The following is a 21,645-nucleotide window of genomic DNA, read 5'->3' as shown; positions in this document are numbered from 1 at the left end:
CCACATCACAAAATCTTTGTTCTCACTGATTTTTTTAAACTGCAGCTACTCAATAATCTGAACGTTAAGTTTCATTCTGCCGTAATCTTGGGGGCATGACTCAGAACTCTGTGAGCAGAAACGCATACGATTGCTGATGATCCCCCATAGAAAAAGGGAAGACTTCACATCCAAAGGGCTGATAATACAGTCAAGTTTTGCAGACTACAAATCTCTCTATAAAGAATGTAGAAAAGTATATTTCAGAGTTCATGTTACTGTCAGTGACCTAAGTTTAAATGGCTCCAATGATCAAACCAGCAGAAGTATACTACAAATGGATTTTTATTGACTGAATTGGATAAACAGATTAATTAAAAAAAAATCATATTATAAACTGGTGGAGTACCATAAAATCAGTTTGTAAATGTGGAGATGCCATTCCTAGCCTGCACAGCTCCTGCAGCGCTGTAGCCCGTTCTCATTGCAAGCAGTACATTTGAGGGCTTTGAAAGAGTCCGTAAAGCAGTTCCGAAACACAGACATCTTGCTCCCATGGCATGCTGAGCACGGCAGGAAACCAAAGCCCCCGCAAGAGGGACACTCGTGAGGATGCTGGACTCTCTGCTCAAAGAAGAAAGTGAGAAAAACAAAAATGTTACCTCATCAACCACCATAAGCTCTAGGACAATGAGGGCTCCAGGACAGCTGAGAATACACATTCTGGTTCCCATCTTGAGCAATACCCACCACCCCATCCCAAGGTATACGACCATGGAAGACCAGTATGCCTGCCTTTTCCTTTGGTCAGATCCACATGCAATGGTCAGAGAGGCTCACTGCAGGTTCATCAGCCACGTTATATCTTAGTAGCTTCTGTTTGTACTTGCCAAAATAGTTAGTTAAAGGGTAGCTTGCATACATTACTCTGATGTAGCTTTAGATCTAGATCAATTCTAGGAGGTATTGCAATTGATTGAATCTAAACTCCAGGCAGTTTATGTTGGCATTATATTTTCTATGCTGTATGTTAAGATATTATGAGTTTTAGCATTTGCATGCTCGTGCTGAACATGTTGTTCCTATTAAACTTAGAGTTGATCATATCAAAAAGCAATTCATAGCTTCTGGCAAGTAGTGCTTGAGGAAATAAGTGGTGTATTCAAATTTAAGGATGTAGAATGCTGAAGCTTTAAGTGTGAAAGAGAAAGATCATCAATATTCAATACCTGGAGAAAATTGCTGCAAGCAAGGCTGGGGCTCCCTCAGTTGTCCTAATTCCTGAGTAAAACAATAATTTTACTCTATTTTCTTTTAGATTAAAGACAACGGAGAACACGGGAAGATATTTCAAAGACATTTTTAAGTTTCACTTGCTGAAAATGTTGCTACTTTGTTTAATGATTGATTGCCTTAAAGTTCTATATCAATGAAAGGTACACCACGTTGGGTACTTACCACAGCACAAATATGTGGCTTTAACATTGCACTGTTGAGTAAAGACTTTACAGATTTATTTACAAAGGAAGAACAGTAATCCATACAATTTCTGCTAGAGTTAGTCTGAGGAATTATGCATCACTAAAAAATTAGTCACAAATTATTACCAGAGTATACTAAAATTTGTACAGATCACTTAGGCCTTCTTGTAGCTTCATCGAGAAAACTGAAGAGATTTCTGCAAAACCATTAATAATAGCATTCATCTATTGACAACTCAGATGAACATGCAAAAAAAGGCACTTTTTCTTTTTATCCTGCAGCTCATAAACTTGTCATTCTTCTTCACCAGGCAAACAACTCCTATTACTATTAACTTCTCCAGGGACAATGTTTGGAAGTATTTAATGTAAAATTAGCATTCTTTTTGTCTCAGGAGTGCCCACATCTTTCATGATTTATGATGGAGGTTTAATTCATTGGAAATTATTGCAAATAATCTCAAAATTTTAAGATAATAATATTTTTAAACTTTACATTCATTATGGCTTGTTAGGCTTGTAAATAACTACTACTCATGTAGTTAAGAGAACTAACAAAAAACAAACACAAAATTGTTTTAGCTCAGTTCCTTGAACAATGGCCATTTCCTTCTTGAACAGATGACATTTTGTGTAACCATTTTCTGCATCTTCAGTAATGAAGAAACCTGACTGCCCCTTGCAATTGTAGCAAAGCCATCTTTGCAATAAAAAAAAAAAAAACAGGAAACAATGTGTTTGTATTCAGTAGGCAGTTATCATAGTCTGCTGTAGTCTGGCCTTGTTTGTCTTTTAGATGTACTTTCTGTCCCAAGATTAGAATCATAGAATCATAGAATCATAGACTCGTTTAGGTTGGCAAAGTCCTTTAAGATCATCAAGTCCAACCATTAACCTAGCACTGCCAAGTCCACCACTAAACCATGTCCCTAAGCACCACATCCACACGTCTTTTAAATACCTCCAGGGATGGTGACTCAACCCACTTCCCTGGGCAGCCCATTCCAATGCTTCACAACCCTTTTGGTAAAGAAATTTTTCCTAATAACCAATCTAAACCTCCCCTGGCGCAACTTGAGGCCATTTCCTCTTGTCCTATCGCTTGTTGTAGGGAGAAGAGACCGACCCCCACCTCGCTACAACCTCCTTTCAGGTAGTTGTAGAGAGCGATGAGGTCTCCCTTGAGCCTCCTTTTCTGCAGGCTAAACAACCCCAGTTCCCTCAGCCCCTCCTCATAAGACTTGTGCTCTAGACCCTTCACCAGCTTCGTTGCCATTCTCTGGACACGCTCCAGCACCTCAATGTCCTTCTTGTAGTGAGGGGCCCAAAACTGAACACAGTATTCGAGGTGCGGCCTCACCAGTGCCAAATACAAGGGGACAATCACTTCCCTACTCCTGCTGGCCACACTATTTCGGATACAGGCCAGGATGCCATTGGCCTTCTTGGCCACCTGGGCACACTGCCAGCTCATGTTCAGCCGGCTGTCGACCAACACCCCCAGGTCCTTTTCTGCTGGGCAGCTTTCCAGCCACTCTTCCCCAAGCCTGTAGCACTGCATGGGGTTGTTGTGGCCCAAGTGCAGGACCCGGCACTTGGCCTTGTTGAACCTCATACAGTTGGCCTCAGCCCATCGATCCAGCCTGTCCAGGTCCCTCTGCAGAGCCTTCCTACACTCAAGCAGATCAACGCTCCCGCCCAACTTGGTGTCGTCTGCAAACTTACTGAGGGTGCATTCAATCCCCTCATCCAGATCATCGATAAAGACATTAAACAGAACTGGCCCCAATACTGAGCCCTGGGGAACACCACTTGTGACCGGCCACCAACTGGATTTAATTCCATTCACCACAACTCTTTGGGCCTGGCCATCCAGCCAGTTTTTTACCCAGCAAAGACTATGCCCATCCAAGCTCTCAGCAGCCAGTTTCTCCAGGAGAATGCTGTGGGAAACAGTGTCAAAGGCTTTACTGAAGTCCAGGTAGACAACATCCACAGCCTTTCCCTCATCCACTAAGCGGGTCACCTTGTCATAGGAGGAGAACAGGTTAGTCAAGCAGGACCTGCCTTTCATAAACCCATGCTGACTGGGCCTGATCACCTGGTTGTCCTGTACGTGCCACGTGATGGCACTCAAGATGACCGGCTCCATAACCTTCCCCAGCATCGAGGTCAGACTGACAGGCCTGTAGTTCCCCGGATCCTCCTTCCAGCCCTTCCTGTAGATGGACGTCACTTTTGCTAACCTCCAGTCAGTTGGGACCTCCCTGGTTAGCCAGGACTGCTGATAAAGGATTGAAAGTGGCTTGGTGAGCACTTCTACCAGCTCCCTCAGTACCCCTGGGACACACATTGGGCTAGGTAACAATGTTATATGACCCCCCCCAAAGCAGGATCTGGGGATATTTCATTCCAAAGTAATGAAAAATGTTAAGGAGGTTTATTAGCTAACCTTTCCAGTCAGACAACAAGAATGTTGCATGCTTTAATCATATGTACATATTTGTTTAATAGTTTCTGGTTAGTTATTCAATATGGTTTAATACGGCCAGCAGGTTCTTCTGCATTTTATACAGAAACACATACAGTGAGTCATGAGGCAAGGAGAGTTTTGCCGAGTTAAGGAACAGGCCAGACAAATGCAGAAGGTACCACCTGCACCGCAAAGGGACAAGGCAGTTCATGATTTTCTGGATGGTGTTAAATCTAACTCCTGAATAAGACAGAGGTGAACAACCCTTGGGCTCAGCATGACTGGAACTTTTGGAGGAGTTCAGGAAGGAGACTGACTGTAAGAAACCAACATGCTTCATAAACAGAGATACTCGTTTTGTGATAAACTCAAAGATGTATGGTATACAAAGAGTTACTGAAAGCATGTTAGGAAAACATATGCTGTAGTTTGGCTAAATGCAGGGAAAGAAAAACCTTGGGGCTAAATCAACTAGATGTAGCTTTCTTTTGCTCTTTCATCAGTGTCTTTTACAAATATCATGTCCTCATTATCTATTTTTAATGTTGATGTTACATACTTCTGAAGTTTATGTGTTATCTTAATTTGGTTAGGAGTGATTTCAAAATAACAAGATAATTAATAGCAATACATTCCTTTTCTAAGGACACAGCTATCCATATAACCCAGACATTATGACACACGTCTCCCCAAAATGTTCTTTGTTGCAGGCTATCCAAAGGAAAATAGAAAACGCCTTGAGCAGCCAATAGCACAAGGCCAGCAGAAAAGTGATGACCAGAAGAGAACCTAGCTTACAGCAAAGCTGCGGGAGCAGTCCCACGTTTCAAGTGTCCTCAGGGAGCGTGCATCATCTGTTCACAATAAAAGGCAAACTTGCACCAGAGAACTTCAATGGAAAAGGCAAACTAAGAGCTGGAGAGAGGCATGATAACCTGTAATTTGAAATTTGTGCAAATTGGTGTAATTGGAAACTTCCAGCATCTGCCCAGATTTTGTAGACGACCAGCTTTAGGTCTAGCCAAATGCAGATGTGCAGGTTCCCAACGCATTCACTGCAGTACACAGAGAAGTGGTGCAGCATCCACACAAGAAGCCTGACTCCTCCAGGGCACGGTGAAGGTTAAATACCAAAGATGATGTCAAAAGTTATGGAAAAGGGAAAATGACTTGCCTTTCCTGCTGTGGCAAAACCAAGAAAAAATAGAGATGGACATTTTGGTTTGATGTTATCACCATTCACATTTTCTCAAACTTAATGGGCTATGATACTATGATATCATTCATTCAAAGAGAAAAACAAAAAAAAACCATTTGGAATCATCAGTTTATAACAGAAGAAAAGGAACTGCTAAAAAAAAGTCTTCTCAATTACAAATATTCAATGTACGTTCCTTATATTTATTTGCAGAAATACAATTACCTCAATTTTGGTTAAGAGATCCTGCAGTTCCCCAGATTCATTCATTAGCAAAATTTTCTCAGCACCCTATTAGTAAGAAGAAGAAAAAGGTCAGCCAGTTTAGCATGAAAAAACAGAGATGATCAGAATATGTGGTCTTGAAAACTTAAACAGGCAGAGGACAAATTTGACTCACATTAAGTATTTTGTAATTAGGTCAACCTTAGGAAAGTTAGAAGGAGAGGAGAATCTAATCGCAGTTCTGATAGAAGTGCCTGCACTTCGTTACCAGGTGTCATATCGCATTGCCTTTTTGTAAAAGGTGACACAGCTTGCAAATTCTGATTGTGTTCACTTTATTTTACAGGGTATGCTTCTTGACAGAATAAAAAATATGTCTAGTTACCATGTCAAAAATTACAATTCTATAAATATACAACACATCAGAGAATGCAGCAAAATGAGAAGAGGAAATTGTATTTCAAATATTCTGGCAGTTGAGCATTGAATTAAGACATAATATGCCTAATGTATAACACAAGGAGAAAAAGGGTAATGAAAATACTGTAACAACATTAAAGGCAGACACAACAATGAATAATAATAATTTAGTCTGAGTACATTAGGCCTCTGAGGGGTTCTGTGATCTGAACCGAGGCAGTACTGAAGTGGTTTTCCTTTTTTCCTTCTGAAAGTAAATGCTAAGAGATTATTGCAGACAAAATGAAAGTGTCAAAGATGATGTAAAACTTTTTTTTCCCTTTTCTTCTAATTAGAGAGCCACATTTGAATGCTTACACTTCACTTATGTAACCAAATTCACTGAATACTAAATATTACCAAATACTTACAGACACTTTTAATTGGTGGATCACAAGAAACCGACAAAAGGTGAGGAAACTGAGGCACAGACGGAGATAACTGCACAGCCCGTACCTGCTGCTAAGAGCAATTGGCCACATCTAGACCATGATGGTGGGTTCATGCCATCACGATGCTCCAGTTTGCTATTCCCTGCCTGCCCAGACTGTTAAATTTCACCTTTGGGTTTCCTTCTGGCGTGAGCTGGGAGGTGTGGTGGGATGCTGGCACAGGGCTGAGACTTACCATTACTTTGAGCTGCCTGCGGTCAGCTGCAGGGGCTCTCAGCCCCAGCTCCCCACCAGCACTGCTCTCCCTGTTACTGGGAGGTACAGGAAAGGCTGCTGGGGAGCACAGGGAACACATATGGACCGGTAATGTACATGCTAGTGTCCAACCATTCATAGTGCCTCGCTGGGGACTGCAGAGGTTACAAATGTGTAGACCAAAAGCCAACTAAGGGCCACCAAAGCTTTGCAAAGGATTTTGTATGTCACCCTGCTAAGGTTAGTTTCCCTGTGCAAAGTCTTCTTGCTCTGGCTTTGTACAAAAAAAGAAGCACTTTTGACTCTCTGTTTGATGATATTCATTTCAGTTAAAAGGCAAAATATTAATATTTCAGTGGATGTGTATGTCACTTTTGCCGTGAATGCTACTCTTACAGTGCTACATTTTCAAAGAGATTTTTTTTAAAAAAGAAATGTCTACAGGGTAATTAGTTGTGGTTAATTAGCCACAGCAGATGACAGGACACTCAGATCAGCTAGCCTGTGCTAGCTTACTTGTGCTGACTCTTCTATTGAAATCTGTTATAGGTCACGGGCACAGAGTGTACCAGCTTCAGCACATGCATTAGGCTGTCTGTGTCCCCAGCAGAGCAGCTTTTAGCAGTCTGTCAGCCCCTTTCACGCTTGTCCTCTAATCTTTCTCTGCTTTCACACAGAATGGACAAAAGGAGTGATTGGCACAACAAAGCAAGGGCTTGCCAAGGTGGCCCACAGAGTATTAGCTCAGGGCCCGAATACATTACAGCGGCTTAAGACACAGCTTGCGCTACCCATCGGATGCAAAGACGTTAAGGATTTGCAGCTTTATTGATGTAATTGCAGCACTGCAAATTTCCTAAGCCAGACAAGCCCTGATTTGCCCCCGTTTAGGAAAGGATCTCTTCTCTGCGGCAACAGTTGGCAAAAGCATCCCTGTGACTTCTGCTCCGTGTTACAGCGATGCTCTGTGATAACGCTGACTGGCTTTTGCAACAGTATAATTAAAAGTCTGACAGGTTTCCCATTATAGATTCATATTTTAAAGGATTTATATTTCAGATGACATTGCCAGGTCTGTTACTTTCAAAGTGGAAAGCCTCATTACTATGGTTTTAAAATTAAAAACCAAACGTCCGACTGGCTATCAGTGTTTTTAAGCGTTTCAGCGTGTCTTTTCTGATTAACAGCTGCCTCAAGTGAAATTTGAATAAAAGATACTTTGCAGAGGTTAACCTTCCCTTTGGATCTGTGAATCTTAACACACAGTCTGTAATTAATAGAGTAATTAAAGCAGCTGTTAAATAAGTCCAATAGCTGCTTTCTGACCAGAAAGTGATGCTTTTCTTTTTCTTCCTAGATTGTACTCAGTCCACAATTACCCACGAAGGGATGTGAAACATTAAAGAGTCTGTCCCTCCTAAGACTCACATAAGGAGCACAAGGGACACTGGCCATATCGTTTAGAGAAGCAGCAGGGAGAAGTGAGTTTTCAGTTTTGTTAACCAGTTAAATTTCACAGCACCAGCCTGTGAATCCTTTATCTACCAACTTCAGTAGCTCTCTACCATGGTGGAGGAGCCCAGGGGCTGCGGTCAGGTCTTTGCTCTTCTTTTGGCAAGGAAATGCCACAGACTTGGATAAACCACTCAACAGATTTTCGAGACCATTTTTATTCTTCAAAATATTTTCCCAGTTTTCTCTTGAGAACGTCCAGAAATTAGCATCGTATTTCAGGTACAGTCTCACTAATTGCAGAACTAGGATAAATCCAAGGTCCATTAAATGTCCTACTGCCCCAGCTCTGTCCTGTCATTAAACTAGTCTGTTGCTCACCTATCTTGGATGTAGCCCATTACCATTTTCCCAATGTAATTCTTCATCAAGGAATACACATAGGTATATGGCTCTGCGCCTGGCTGTACTAGAATACCTGCTGATTTTGGGAAGCAGTGTCTTTTCCACATGCTTCCTTATATACAGGGAAAAATTAGCATGGCACTGCAACATCTCTCCTGTGGACATATTTGCTGTGCAGATAAATTGCCTCCCTTATCTGCTTAAAAAGAAACTTTTACTAAGTTTACGGGAGAGGCCTCTTGCCGAGGCAGCAGAATGCAATCGCACACCTTACCCTCACTGGACCTGCTATGTTTCTTCACTGTGGCTTAGCGAGGAGACAGGCTGTATATACCTCTGTCTTTGCCCAAAGCTCACACGCTCTTCAGCCTACAACACTACACCTCTCACAACGAGGTGACCCTTGGCAGCAGACAGACATGGAGTATGAATAAATGCCTGTAAATCTGTCCATAAACTGAGAAAATTAACACTGCAGTATGGTATCAGCACCAGGAATGTTGGATTTGATATGCAAAGAACTGAAAGATTGATATGCAAAGAGCTATCAGATTAATTAAACCCTGCTGTTCCTGAAATGTCAAACTGCAAAATGGAAGAAGCAAGTGGGAAAATGCTAGGTGACTCGATGCAATGATCACATCACAGTTTTACTGCCACAGAGCCATTCATATCCACCCCATCAAGTGAATGCCAGGAGAATGTGTTTAACAAAACATGGAGGCAATTGAGAGCTACTAATCATATATGGCCACTGGAAAGCAGCAAAAAGGGAACTGTTACTACTTGCATAACAAAAAATATGTTACACAGATATTTTCTACAAGTCAATTAAAAAAGTAGCCTCATCATTCTTAGGAAATAATCATAACCAATGAGTCAAATAAGATAATTTTACTGTAAATCTCATGTTGTTGTGGATTCATTACAGCTGGGAAAACTAAATAGGAAACAGTTTCTTCAGGGAAAAAAAATACTAAATTCCCATATTTGAAAAAGATTCAGGTAGTTTTATATGGCAGGTGAATACTGAATTCAGTCACATATTTAAAGTGAAAAATAAAATAAATGTATTTTAAAACTACTATGCAGTGAGCTAACATGTTTACTAAAGATGACTCTATTTGCCTTTTTTTATGTGCATCCCGTTTCCAGCAGTGTGTGTCTTTACATAACATAAACCTCTAACAGTCCTGGGTGCCTTTGTAAAGGAGTAAATTAATGCTCCTTTTTTTTTTTTTTCTGTGTTGCTTTCTGGTTTTTGGAAGTCATTTTTTATTCTGCTTTGGTGTCCCAGCAGATGGCATAATTCCATTTCAGATGGAGACAGTCTCAGGTGAAAAGGAGGGATTAGATCAGCTGGTAAAGAGCATGCTGCAGAAAGAACCTGCAATTTCCTGACAGACTGATATTTAGACAGTGTGTGTCAAGAAATACAATGATTCAATCCTGAAAAAATGAGAAGATTAAAACCCTGCTGTACTGCAGCACCTAGGACTTTGCTTGACAGGGACTAAATATGATTTTTCTATTGCTTCTGCCCAAGTCGTTGGTTTGGTTTTTTCCCCCTGTGCAGGCAATGATAAATTCCACAGCACTGTGAAGATTTATCGACAGAGCCTGCAGTGCTCTAACAACCTTGTCCCTGCTTCTGAATGGCTCAGATACCATATACTTTATCAGATGCACATATGCTGTGTTCTGCTGCTTTTGTTACATTCATCTCATTAAAAATAATCTCGTACTCTTTCAAAACTGTTCATATTTTAATTAGGGGTTGGGGTTTTTTCTTCTTATGACTCATTGAAAGGTGCCTGGCTCAATATAGATTCTCCTTTGTATTGCTACATGCAATCTCCTTCAGGGAGGGATTTGCCAGGAAATAAATATTCAAAATTTAAAAAAAGAGAGAGAGAAAGAGAGAGAGAGAAAATATTGCATGATCGATTTACTGACACAGCAGGCTTCTGGATTTCTGTGTTGTATTTGCATATCAGAAGATAATTATCATAAAAGGCATTATAGAAATGTCCACTGTTACTAACGAGACCAAATTCTGTAATTCGTTCTCAATCTCATTTTAATAAACACAAGCCCAGCAGAGGTTCCAGCCAACTTACTGCCTTTGGAGTCACTGGTGCATCGTCTTCTTAAGGTGCCACATCCACCAGGCATTGACATAGCTGGGGGGCGATTACTTCATTGCCAGACCTTCTCGATATGCAAAGTGCCCCCCCCCCTTACTTCTCTTCCTAAATGAATGAATGCCAACCTCTCTTACAAAGTCATATTAAGACAAAGAAATAAAAACTGCCATAAAATAATGGGCTTTTGCCACATTTGCCAAACAGAGTGTGTGGACACAGGTCCCTTGCCAGCGCGAGTGACACGTTCACCCTGGGGCTGTCCCTTCCCATCGCCCTGCCAGCTGCCGTGCTCCCACTGGCAGCCGCAGTGGGCTGCCCGAGTTAGCTCTGCTCACATTGAACTCGGTTTTCCCATCCTGGTTCATGTCAACCAAAGCACATTAGAGAGTGATGCTGTAGCAACAGATCCAAAGCAGCAGTGCTCCCTAGTATGATGGTAATTAGTGGAGAGCAGTGGAAGGCAGAAACTTCATCTGTGAGCACAGATGAGGGGCACCCACATTGGCAGAGCAAAGGGCTGCCACCATCCTGGCTGGCCGTGATGCTCCCCGTGAGCAGAGCAGGCATCTCTTGGACTGCTCCCTGTCCACAAAGCAGATTCTCCACAAATACTATTGCTGCTATGTGGAATAATTTTAATCCTCTCCTGGAGCTAAGGTCTGCTCCGTTTAACCACAGTGTGCCTCATCAATTTAATCAAAAAAAGAAAAAGAAGAAAGAAAACACCCCCCAAATCTGATTTTGTTCTGGTTTTTCCAGGTTTTTTTCCTTGTGTTAAACAATGTCAGTGGAGTTGCCATGCTGTAATAAATGCCTGTAGACCAGAACAGCAAATTCTTTCTTCATTTTTTTACCTACAGGAGGTAAAACCTACTGAGTACCTGTCAGCAGGTAGTTGGACAGCTAGATTTGTCCCTTCCACAGACAGCTAGCTTTCTAATTCACTTGCCTTCCTTTCTATACCTCTCCAAATATCTCATACAATACTTAAATAGTTTTAATGAGATTGTATTGCTTGTTACACTGTTGATCCTCTGTTAAAAGACAAGTTTCCCATGATCTTCTAAAAAAAAAGCAGCAGTGAATTAATGGGCCATCCATCATACCAAAATGACTGTACCCAGGCTTCACCTAGAGCTGAGCAAATAATTTGTTCAATCCATTTCAGTATTTTAACTGAATTCTTTTGACAAATTACTCACACATGGACTGAGATTTTCTTGGACTCGGTCATAACTCACTACTTTTATTTTTAATGTGACAATTAGGTGAGCGAACCTTTATCTGAATCCTGTTGAATTTTAAGTGGCTTTTGAACGAAGCACGTCTGTTCCTGGCTGGCTGGAGAACTCCCCGACTCAAGTTTTTGATAAAAGCATCCTCTACTAGGAAGTAAAAATCACTGTCTGCTAATATTCTGCACACAAGCTATTTTGCAGTTGCTGCAGTGATCTGGTGAGCCCTGTGCCAGCAAATGCATTTGTTAGAGTGCTTGGGGAAACCTGCCTCAAGCAGAGCACACCGAGAGCTAGAAAGGGGACAGGGAGAAAGGGGAGAAAGGGTATCTGAGTGTTTATACAGACCCAATATCAATTATGCCTGATTGTTGATGACATTTCATTTCATTAGTTAAATCTTTTGTGAAAATGAAAGTGTTAAGCGATACAAACACAATAACCCCGCTGTGCGTAAATATAGTTTGCCTTCACAAATCAGTCTCACTGTTGGTCCTAATTGCTAGTTCTTTACTGCTCAAGACAAATACCTTCTCTGAGCTCTCAAGCTGTTTTCTTTGTGCCACTTTCCAGAATCTTTTTCTTTTAAACTCTGATTTTTTCAGTTTCTGAGAAATATACATTTCGAAAGGACAGGCTGGCCTCAATGAAAAGGTGATTTGAAATATCAACAGGCTTTTAGACCCAGAGTACCAGAGTACAAATTTGGATTATAGTTTTCCATTTGGAGTTTATGTCTTGCAACAGGGCAGAGTTGGGCTGGTTTTCTCTCTCTTTTACTGCTAGACTTTTCTAAAATCAAGTATTAACCAATTCTGTACCTAAAACAATGTTCAGTTGATTACAGATGCCTGATACAGACTACATCGTATAAAATTCAATGCATGTTTAAGGTCTGACACCCCAAGCTGTTAGTTTCGTATTCAACACAGATACTACTAAATGGCAGACTTATGCTATATGTGTTCATCTTCCTGGGTCAATCATATATACCGGTTCCCATGAGGAAAAAAAATCCATTTCTCTAGATTTTCATGGTTTCAACTACAAAGATAAGCTATTTTTTAAGAAACATGGGATAGCTTAGATTGTATTACTGCATCTTATTCCCCTCTTGATAGCCTCTCCCCAGTTATCTTTTACATCTTCAGATCAAACCTATCAGTGTGGATCTGTGCAGCGCATACCACAAAGGGATCTCTGTCTTTGATTGTTCCCATCATTCCAGCATTGCAAACAATTTTCTAAAAACCCTGCTTCTCATTCATCAAGATTTTCATCTGTTCTTGCAGACTGCAGAATAAAACATAGGCTCATGCTTTACTTACCCCAAGATAATGACCATCGATAAACACAACAGGGAGTGAGGGAACTTCACAGACCCTCCTGCATCTTTCATCTAGTTCTTTTCCATAATCGCTGTTCAGAGCAATGTTTTTTTCTTCAAATTTAACTCTGTGATTTTGAAAGATCTTTCTAACCAGTTCACATCTTTCAAAAGTGGTTCTCACCACACGAAGGCTGGTAGTATAAATTACTATGCGGCCAAACTCTAGCACTGTTGATACCTGGAAAAAAAAATAGTTCCCATTACATTAAATAAGGTGTTAATAGCTTCCAAGTATTGAGGAATTTCATTAAAAATACTATTTAAGCAAAAAAAATGCATCTTGAAAACACAATCCAATATTCTACTTTTTTCAAATGTAAAGATGGAAGGGGGGGAATTAAGTTCTTGTAATCACCAACTTAAGGCAATTTAAGCTGTTTATCTAAGAAAGGTGCAACTTTACTTTTTTTTTAAAGTTTTGGAGGTGGTAAATCAAGCCCCACATTTTCAAGAAACAGATACATTTTAGATGCTGGTGGACTTCCAATGTGAATAAATCACCACCCTTTTGCTGCTGTCTTGTACACGGAGTCACCCGTCCTTCCCCAAGCAGTAAAATGCAATGGCGTGGGTTAATCCCCGCTCATCTATTGAAGCATAAATTCTTCAAAGCTGCAATAGTAACGTGAATGTAGGACTCCCTTGACCCCGCCATTTTTAGAGATGTCTGATTCTGTTACCACAGTGACTCACGTTTGTTTGCACAAACACAGTCTGGTAGTACCCAGACTAAGTCTAAACTTGCTAACTCAAGTGTTGTTGACAGTCTCCTTTAAGCAAGGATGAGAGCCTAAGCTAAACTCCATCACGTCCGTGAGCCAACACTAACTTGGAATACTTTAGGTCTCTCCACACTGAACTAGATTATGACTGCAGAGGGGAGAGATGTATCTATGATTTTTAGTGAGGATCCACGTCAAATTACTCTAACATCCAACCAACAATAAAAAAGTACATTTTGTGTGTGTTCAGTGCCTGATTCAAAGCCCACCACAGTGAGGGGAGGCAGTTCCCTTGGCTGTAGTTTTAAGTTTCATACTACAATTCAGATTTGACTTTTTACCCCACTTCTTCATATGTCAAGTTTATGCTGCATCTTTCCTTTCTGGGATTGAAACTATTGGGGAGGGTAAATACCACAAGGATTACTTTGTCCAAGAGAGAGTGGTACGTTTTCAAAAAGCCTGAGAATCATTCCTCTAAAGAAAGATATTATGCTCAGATAAATAGCTAAAATCCTAGCTTTTTTAAAAGGTAGTAAGGCATTTCCAAGCTTTTCAAATTATCCATTATATTCAGCAACTGATATTTAATTATTTCAGCAGTATTCCAGGAGTAAAACCACAAGTTAGAAAATAATAAGCAAAGATACTTGTAACGCACTTTAGCAATCTATGGAAAATGAACCTTGATGTGTGGATAGATAATTTTTGAACTATGTCATGTAATAACTGTAAAGACAAAGTTATAAAATTGGGTAGATGCCATTGCAGATTTTGCCAAATAATGAAATCATGATTTATCTTACTATGTAAATGCAAAAAAAAAGTCATTGTGAAAAGCATATTCTGCTTAGAAAGGTGTTTACAAGGTTTGACGTACGGTGAAGAGTTCTCAGGAAAAACACTTGGGTTTTACAGATCACTTCTAGATCACTGGAAGTGTAATTGCAAACATACGTAATTTATTGCTTTTGTGTCTCCAGTTCTGGGAAGGAAGAATGTTGTGAGAGGTCAGTATTTATTTCTCTTTGAATGGATGTCAGAAATTCAATTTTAGGAACAAATGTTATAAAAAGTGGGCTACTTTTCTCCAGCCTGTTTTCTAGGTTGAAATCTGTTATACCGCTACTGCAGCATTGACTCTTCCCCAGCATATTGTTCACACATTCCAAGTGCAAGGATTAGCTCGTCCTCTAATTAAAAGACAAGTACTCTACATAAACACTGCCAAATATTCTAGTAACCATGCATGGGTTGCTGAAAGGAAAAGGAGTTCATCCTTTTCAGAAGTAACCAAAAGATAATTTCACATACTCATTGCTTTCTCCTCTTTGGACTGAAAATACATTTTGAAGTGGAAAACTATTCAACAGGATGGAAGTTCTTGTTCCTTCATAGCTCTAATCTCTATTAGAGATTAGAGATTAGATCTCTGTGCTGTTTGTTCCCAGACACCAGAGGCTGGCAGCATAGATACAGACAGTCATTATCTAGTGAAGCATCAGGACTGTGGTGTCCCTACAGCATACAAATAAGCAGCTGAAGACACGGAAAAATTGAAAGTTGTAAAGTGATCTGGAAAGATATCAAGTGGAAGGTGTGTATGCAGAGTCACTTTTATGTTTATTCCTTTATTTTTTCCTGATGTGGCAATGAAGAAATACCTTTGTTTGCCCTGCAAAGCAGTATCAAGGGCATTGACTAAATAATTCTTTAGGGAAATTTTAGTAAACACCTTGTTTTCTGTGCTACAAACGCACAGAACTTGTCCTTGGCAGGACTTTATCATACCAGGGAAAATCCTTCCTGTCACCTGTCTTGAACCACACTGGTAATTAAAAATAGGAGTCAAGACAGTTAGAGAGATTTACATGTTTTTCTTAATGAGAATCTACACTAATTCCTATTTTGCTGTCCAATTCAATGGCTACAGCCTGTAATGTTTAGTGACTAGAATACGCTCTTGAAGTAAATCAGCAGAATAATGTTTGAACACTGTGCTTTTCCTTCCTAGGTTGGAACTGTGGCAAAAACATAATAAATGACAAGCAATGTAAACAAATGAATAGAAAGACATTTTAGAAAAATAACTTTTACAATTTTGCATAACAAACTTCAAATTAGAATCAACTCGTTTAACTCACAAATGCACATAAAATTTTAGCTGAAGTTAAAGAGAAGGTAATTCTCTGGTTAATGGGCATGACAAAACTTTGTTCGGGCTGTGGAAGTTGGACAGATGAACAAACCAAAAGATTTGGAGCAACTTACATTGACCACTTTCTCGGACTTCCTGTAAGTGGGATTCTTATTGAAACCTGAAGCTTATGGAAATCATTTGGCCTGAGGTGGCAACTTTTGTGTCAGATTCAGAAAACCCCATGCACATGGGCCAACAGCATGCTTCAAAGAAGGTGTCCTTGTAGAAAGACTGCCAAGGAAGGGATTTGAGTTTTCAGAGGGAAATAGAGTTGCTTTAGTAATGATCCTCTACGTCATTTACAGGTGTTAGTTTAACAGCACAGTGCTATCATCTCCCAAAGGGTCCAAAGGCAGTGTCTAGTTTACTGCATCAGCCTGAATAGCTTGCATTTTGCTTTGGAGCTTCAAGTAGGCAGCACCAGCAGCAGCATGACCTGCATCACTTCATGGCACAGATGCCACTCCCAGTGGCTCGGGAACAGCTGCCCTTTTTTTCTCAATCTAGAGAGAAAAACCAATTGTTGCACCAGTTCAATCCTGTTCATGGTTGAACATGAGAAAACCAAAAGATCTTTCTTATTTTGCGCCTGACTCAGTCTTTTCCCAGACTTCTCTAGCAGGTGGATCAGGGCTTTCACAAATGAGGAGTTAGTTACACTTCGGTGTGCAATTAGGGGACACCTATCCCTCTGCCATCCCGCCAGCATCCATCTGACATGGTTGCAACTAAATGTAATCATTAACTGAGCAAGTCTTCTGCAAACAGCATGAGGGATGTCATCCCATGAGGCTAAACACATGAGCTTAGCATCAAGAGAGACCACAAAATAGAAGAAGAAATTGCTGATGAAAAAGAGAAGGCTTAATAGAGCAAGCAGACGAGCAACAAAACAGAGGGATGCAGGGGACTGAAAAAGGGCTGAAAAGACAGAAGTAACCAAAAATAGATAATAAACTGAAAACCAAAATGGCAGGATACTGACAAAGGAAGAGTAGTACAAACTAAATGTAGAAATAAAAACATGAAGAATATGACAAAAAAGAGACAGACAGTGAAACAAAACAAAGTAAATGATAAAACAGAGAGAAGGTCACTGAAATATGACATCCTGAACCTTTTCTAAAAGAAATCCTGGTAGCCAGTGTAAGTGTACAACAACAAATATATTACAGAATATGTGAATCTCCAAGTTGTTTCAATATTTTGGGATATTTTTAAAAAAAATTTGTGCATTGCTGGAGCTTCAGAAATATGAAATATTTGGGAATCATACTCCTAAAATATGTGTTTGAGAATTTACCTTTTCTGTATAACAGCTGCCATGACAATAATAACAGACTTCTCAGTAGCTCTGAAAATATTATATGACAGTTAGGTGTTTCCATGGTGCTTCTGAAAGCCAGTTAAATATGTAGGCCATAAAACTCCCACGGACGTCTCTGGGTTCAGACCTTCCCCACTGTATCTTATCCCTGGCTTCTGGATCCAGTTGCAACGGAACTAGCAGCAAAAAGAGTCCGTGTTTCTCTACTGGTCCCATAGCTACCCTGGCCCTGACCAGTCCCCCTAGTCTGAGCAGATATCACTCACACTCCTATTTATGAGGGGAACTTATAAAATGAATTATTGAATAATAATACTGGATTATTTCTTCAGCATATTTGTCATTAATTGTTTTCCCAAGGCTATAGATTTTCTTTAATACCTTTTATGACATTTTTACATCTGCCTTGCTGACTTTGAGTGGCTCTTTATCTTTGGAACAAAACTCATAATGTGGATTTTTTTGCAGCACAGACAAGAGCTGGCCAAATTCAGAGCAGAGGAAGAGGTCCAAGCCAATGCATTTCTGCTTGTCGTGTAAGGACCACTGTAGACCTTTGGGCATAAAGCAATTGTTCCTAAAACAGTGGTAACTTTTTCTTTTTGAAAACCTTTGTATATGCCATGTCTGCAAGCAAGTAAACAGACAAGCCCAGCAGTAAGAGGAATATTCATGGTGTTAACCTCATTTTTATTTGGTTGCAAATGAAAACTATGACAGCAACACTACAAATGTAGTCATGGGATTATTTCTTTTTAATCCTCTCTCTTGACAGAAGGCATAAACACGTGTTTTAACCTCATTGGTGTGAAAAGAATAGCTATTTACATTCATATCCATATATAATTATTTTCAATGGTGACATCACCCACAAATTTACAGTTGGTTCTTTTAAAGTACAAAGTAACAAATGCAAAAAAAAAACCACCAAACCCACTCTATACTTTGCATTATATGCATTATATGAGCAACTGTATTCTAGCAAAATCAGAGTATTTTTCTGCTAAGATTAACGGGCTGGTATAACACTTTGGTAAAAGCTGAAATGTTAATGCCAACCTTTATCACAGATGAGATTTTTAAAGGTTTTTACTATGTTTGGCTATAACATTCAACTAATGCTATTCATGCGGTAGTGAATTGCTTCTGTGACCTAAATCAATGGCTGATATGCCCTTCTCTGTCTCAGAATATCATCTTTCAACATCTCAGAGTGTTCTACTGAAATATGCACCCCTTGGCTTTGTAACTAGATACTATCAGACTGGCAGAAGTATCTGCTGTCCACTAGGTCAGCTGAGACGGGAATCTAGAGCACATTACAAACCCTGCGCCAGAGATGCTTCAGTGAGCAAATGCAGCATTCATGATCTAAAGAAAATGTTGAGCAAGAGAAAATGAGTGTGTGTGTGTATGTATATATGTATGCATGCATATAGGTGCATACATATATATTTTTATGTATGCTTGCGTATCTAGAAACTTTAAATTAAGCTGCTCGCTTCATAATTGGTATTGCATAGCTTATAGCTTGAATTAGTATCAATAACTGAGTGGCAAGAGGAATTATCGTCTAACACTAATTTTCTGACCACAATCTGTTTTGGACTTTTTGTTTTTATTTTCCACTCAGAAACAGAAGGGAAGAAAACAGCTATGACTTTCTTGTTGAAGAAGTTCTGCAGAAATAAAAAATCAATTTAAACATTTCATTTCTGCAAGACTGAAAAGATTTTACTAGCTTTTGAGTTTTAAAAGGCTTTCAAAATGTATACAAAAAGTAATGAATACTTTCTGAAAGATTATTTTAAAGTGAAAAGCTATCACCAAAATGTTTCAATCTTTTTCTACATGACACTTCATCAGAACATACATGTTTTCCAAAATGTATAGCATTTAATGAAAAGCATACTTTTCATCATGTCACTGTTTAGATGAAAATGTGCAATGTTCTTTGAATGAGATGGCTGGAGATTGAAGGTCTGTGTTCTAGTGAAAACTACAATATTTGCCATCACAACAACATAATTCAATGCTAATGGAGTTGTGAACCAGTCCCTTCTGTCTGTTATTGTTGGTTGCCTGGTTCAAATTAAAGGTTTAATGGCATTTTTCAGGAAGAATTTATTCGCTGGCCAGAAGACCTCTTCCAACAAACAGACCTCATCAACCAAAGTAAAATGTTTTTCTTTGGCAGATAAGATCTATTTACGCATACAGGAGGAATTGCAAGCGGTCCCCAGCCACGGTGTGTGCCCTCAGTACAAAATCACATTCCCTTCCACTTCACTGTTTGCAGTTCCAACCCTCCATGGGCTCTCACACAGCAAAGCACAGTGCACACTTAAATTTAAATTTAAACACTCTCTTAAGTGCTTTATTACGTTAAGGCTGTAGTCCTATTCACATTGTCTTCAAGGACCTGGCACTATATCAATATTAGGGAAAATTCAGAACTTGAACTTTATTAAATTCAGAAAACTGTGCATTTTAGTAGAGCTCAGTAGAATAAAGACTAAATTTCTGCAGGTCATATACTCAAGTCAAAGCATATACTGACCTGCTTTTAAATACTTCGCTTCAAAAACACTACACTTTTTCTTATCCAGTTTTGGTAATTACAGGAACCATAACTGTAGGACTTGGAGTTTGTGATCCTGTGTTGTTGGGACAGTGAAATTATATCGCTGGTTATCATCCTCATAACCATTAGCAAGCTGGGAAGGTCTATTGATATCAATTTACAAGCGAGGGCATCAAGAGCTGCACTCCTAAACAAGGTAGCCAGAGAGTCTGGGACACTCCCAAATATAGATACTAGTCTTGCTTTCCCCAAGAAAGTGGTCAGGTCGCTGCTTCTCTCAGCTTTTAAAACAGCACAACTATTTGTGTGCCTTTTGCCTGCCTGTATTCTGGCACTTGCCTCCCCCCCCAAACAGCAGCCCTAGGAATACATTCATTTCCAAACGCTGTATAGGAGCGCAGGCTCCTCTGCCTGATTGAGTGTCCCAACACAGGGCGTGAAACATCTCATTTTTTCCCGTTTCAGTTTCAACTCCGAGGAGCTGGTCACAGTTATAGAGAAGGGCTGTGATCCAGCAAGAACCTGAATTCTTTGATCTTCTAACTCCTGTGTGACTGTTGTCTCTCTTATCTACACACCCACCAACATACTGCTGATTGTAAAACAGCAGTTTTACCTCCTTAAGGTTGGCATCCTCAAAATTCAACAACTGCAGTGTAAAATAGATATTATACCTAAGACATTGGTATAGTATATTTATATATGTCTGTAATTCATTTTTCAGGCCGTGTATCAATTTGGGGGAAGTCAGTGAAAATAACAAAAATAATAATAATATTGCATGTGATATTTTTACTGTTCCTTTCATCCTAAAACCACTTGACTAAATACTAAAAAAACCCAAAAGGAGGGCTTTCCATCATCTAACACCATGCATATAAGTGTGCTGTGACCCTTTCTGTTCCTCAAATAATACAATATAACATCATACCTTTTTTTCTGCCACTGCAGGCTTTCCCACATATCTTCTGGCACAGACCGCTGTTCAGGGGATGTCAAAGTGTTTTCATTTCAAAGCAGAAAAAATACTTACAATACCACAGCAAAGGAGTGCAGGGCATGACCCTGCCTCTCCCTGCTCTTTGTAATGCTTCAGCTATCGGCAGGTTCGGAAGGTACAAAGACTACAACTGAGCTCACCTCCCAGTGTCCTTATTACCGTTCATCCAGCACACACCCATACAACCAGGCTACAGCCTGCTCTCAGGTGACCCGAGCTCAGATAAGAGAACAGGTTATCTCCCTAGGGTTCGTGGTCTCTGCTAGACCCTGGTGCCTCTGCTTGTGTAGACTTTCTAAAGTCAAAGTGCCTGCTACAGGTGTACCACTGACTCTGGGGGAAAAAAGTGGCTCCTGTTCAACAAGGCACAGCAATGCTGTGGAAGTCAGCCAGGGCAACATTTTTTACGGTGTTCAAATTAGTCGAAAGAAGATCCATATCTTTCCATGCCTAGTTGGATTTTTTTTTACGCTGGGGTGGTGAAACACTGGCACAGGTTGCCCAGAGAGGTGGTGGATGCCCCATCCCTGGAAACATTCAAGGTCAGGTTGGACGGGGCTCTGAGCAACCTGATCTAGTTGAAGATGTCCCTGCCCACGGCAGGGGGGTTGGACTAGATGACCTTTAGAGGTCCCTTCCAACCCAAACTATTCTATCATTCTACGATTCTATGATTCTATGATTTTATTTATCAAGCATTGGAATGTCTATCAGTATTTTC

General features: G+C 40.1%; 1 protein-coding gene across 1 annotated transcript in view; it reads right to left on the bottom strand.

Annotated features, from left to right (window-relative positions):
• Positions 1–355: 355 nt before the first annotated feature.
• GRXCR1 (glutaredoxin and cysteine rich domain containing 1) overlaps positions 356–21,645 on the bottom strand; it is a 45,180-nt gene continuing 23,890 nt past the window's right edge. The window contains exons 2-4 of the mRNA XM_076337591.1: positions 13,030–13,269; positions 5,357–5,422; positions 356–603 (exon numbers count right to left, since the gene is read on the bottom strand). Of these exons, the coding sequence (XP_076193706.1) occupies positions 424–603; positions 5,357–5,422; positions 13,030–13,269 (486 nt within the window). The 3' untranslated portion in view covers positions 356–423. The remainder of the gene's footprint in view (positions 604–5,356; positions 5,423–13,029; positions 13,270–21,645) is intronic.

Source organism: Aptenodytes patagonicus, chromosome 4 (genome assembly GCF_965638725.1).
Source record: "Aptenodytes patagonicus chromosome 4, bAptPat1.pri.cur, whole genome shotgun sequence".
Classification (NCBI taxonomy): domain Eukaryota; kingdom Metazoa; phylum Chordata; class Aves; order Sphenisciformes; family Spheniscidae; genus Aptenodytes; species Aptenodytes patagonicus.
This window is presented reverse-complemented; position numbering and strand designations above follow the sequence as displayed.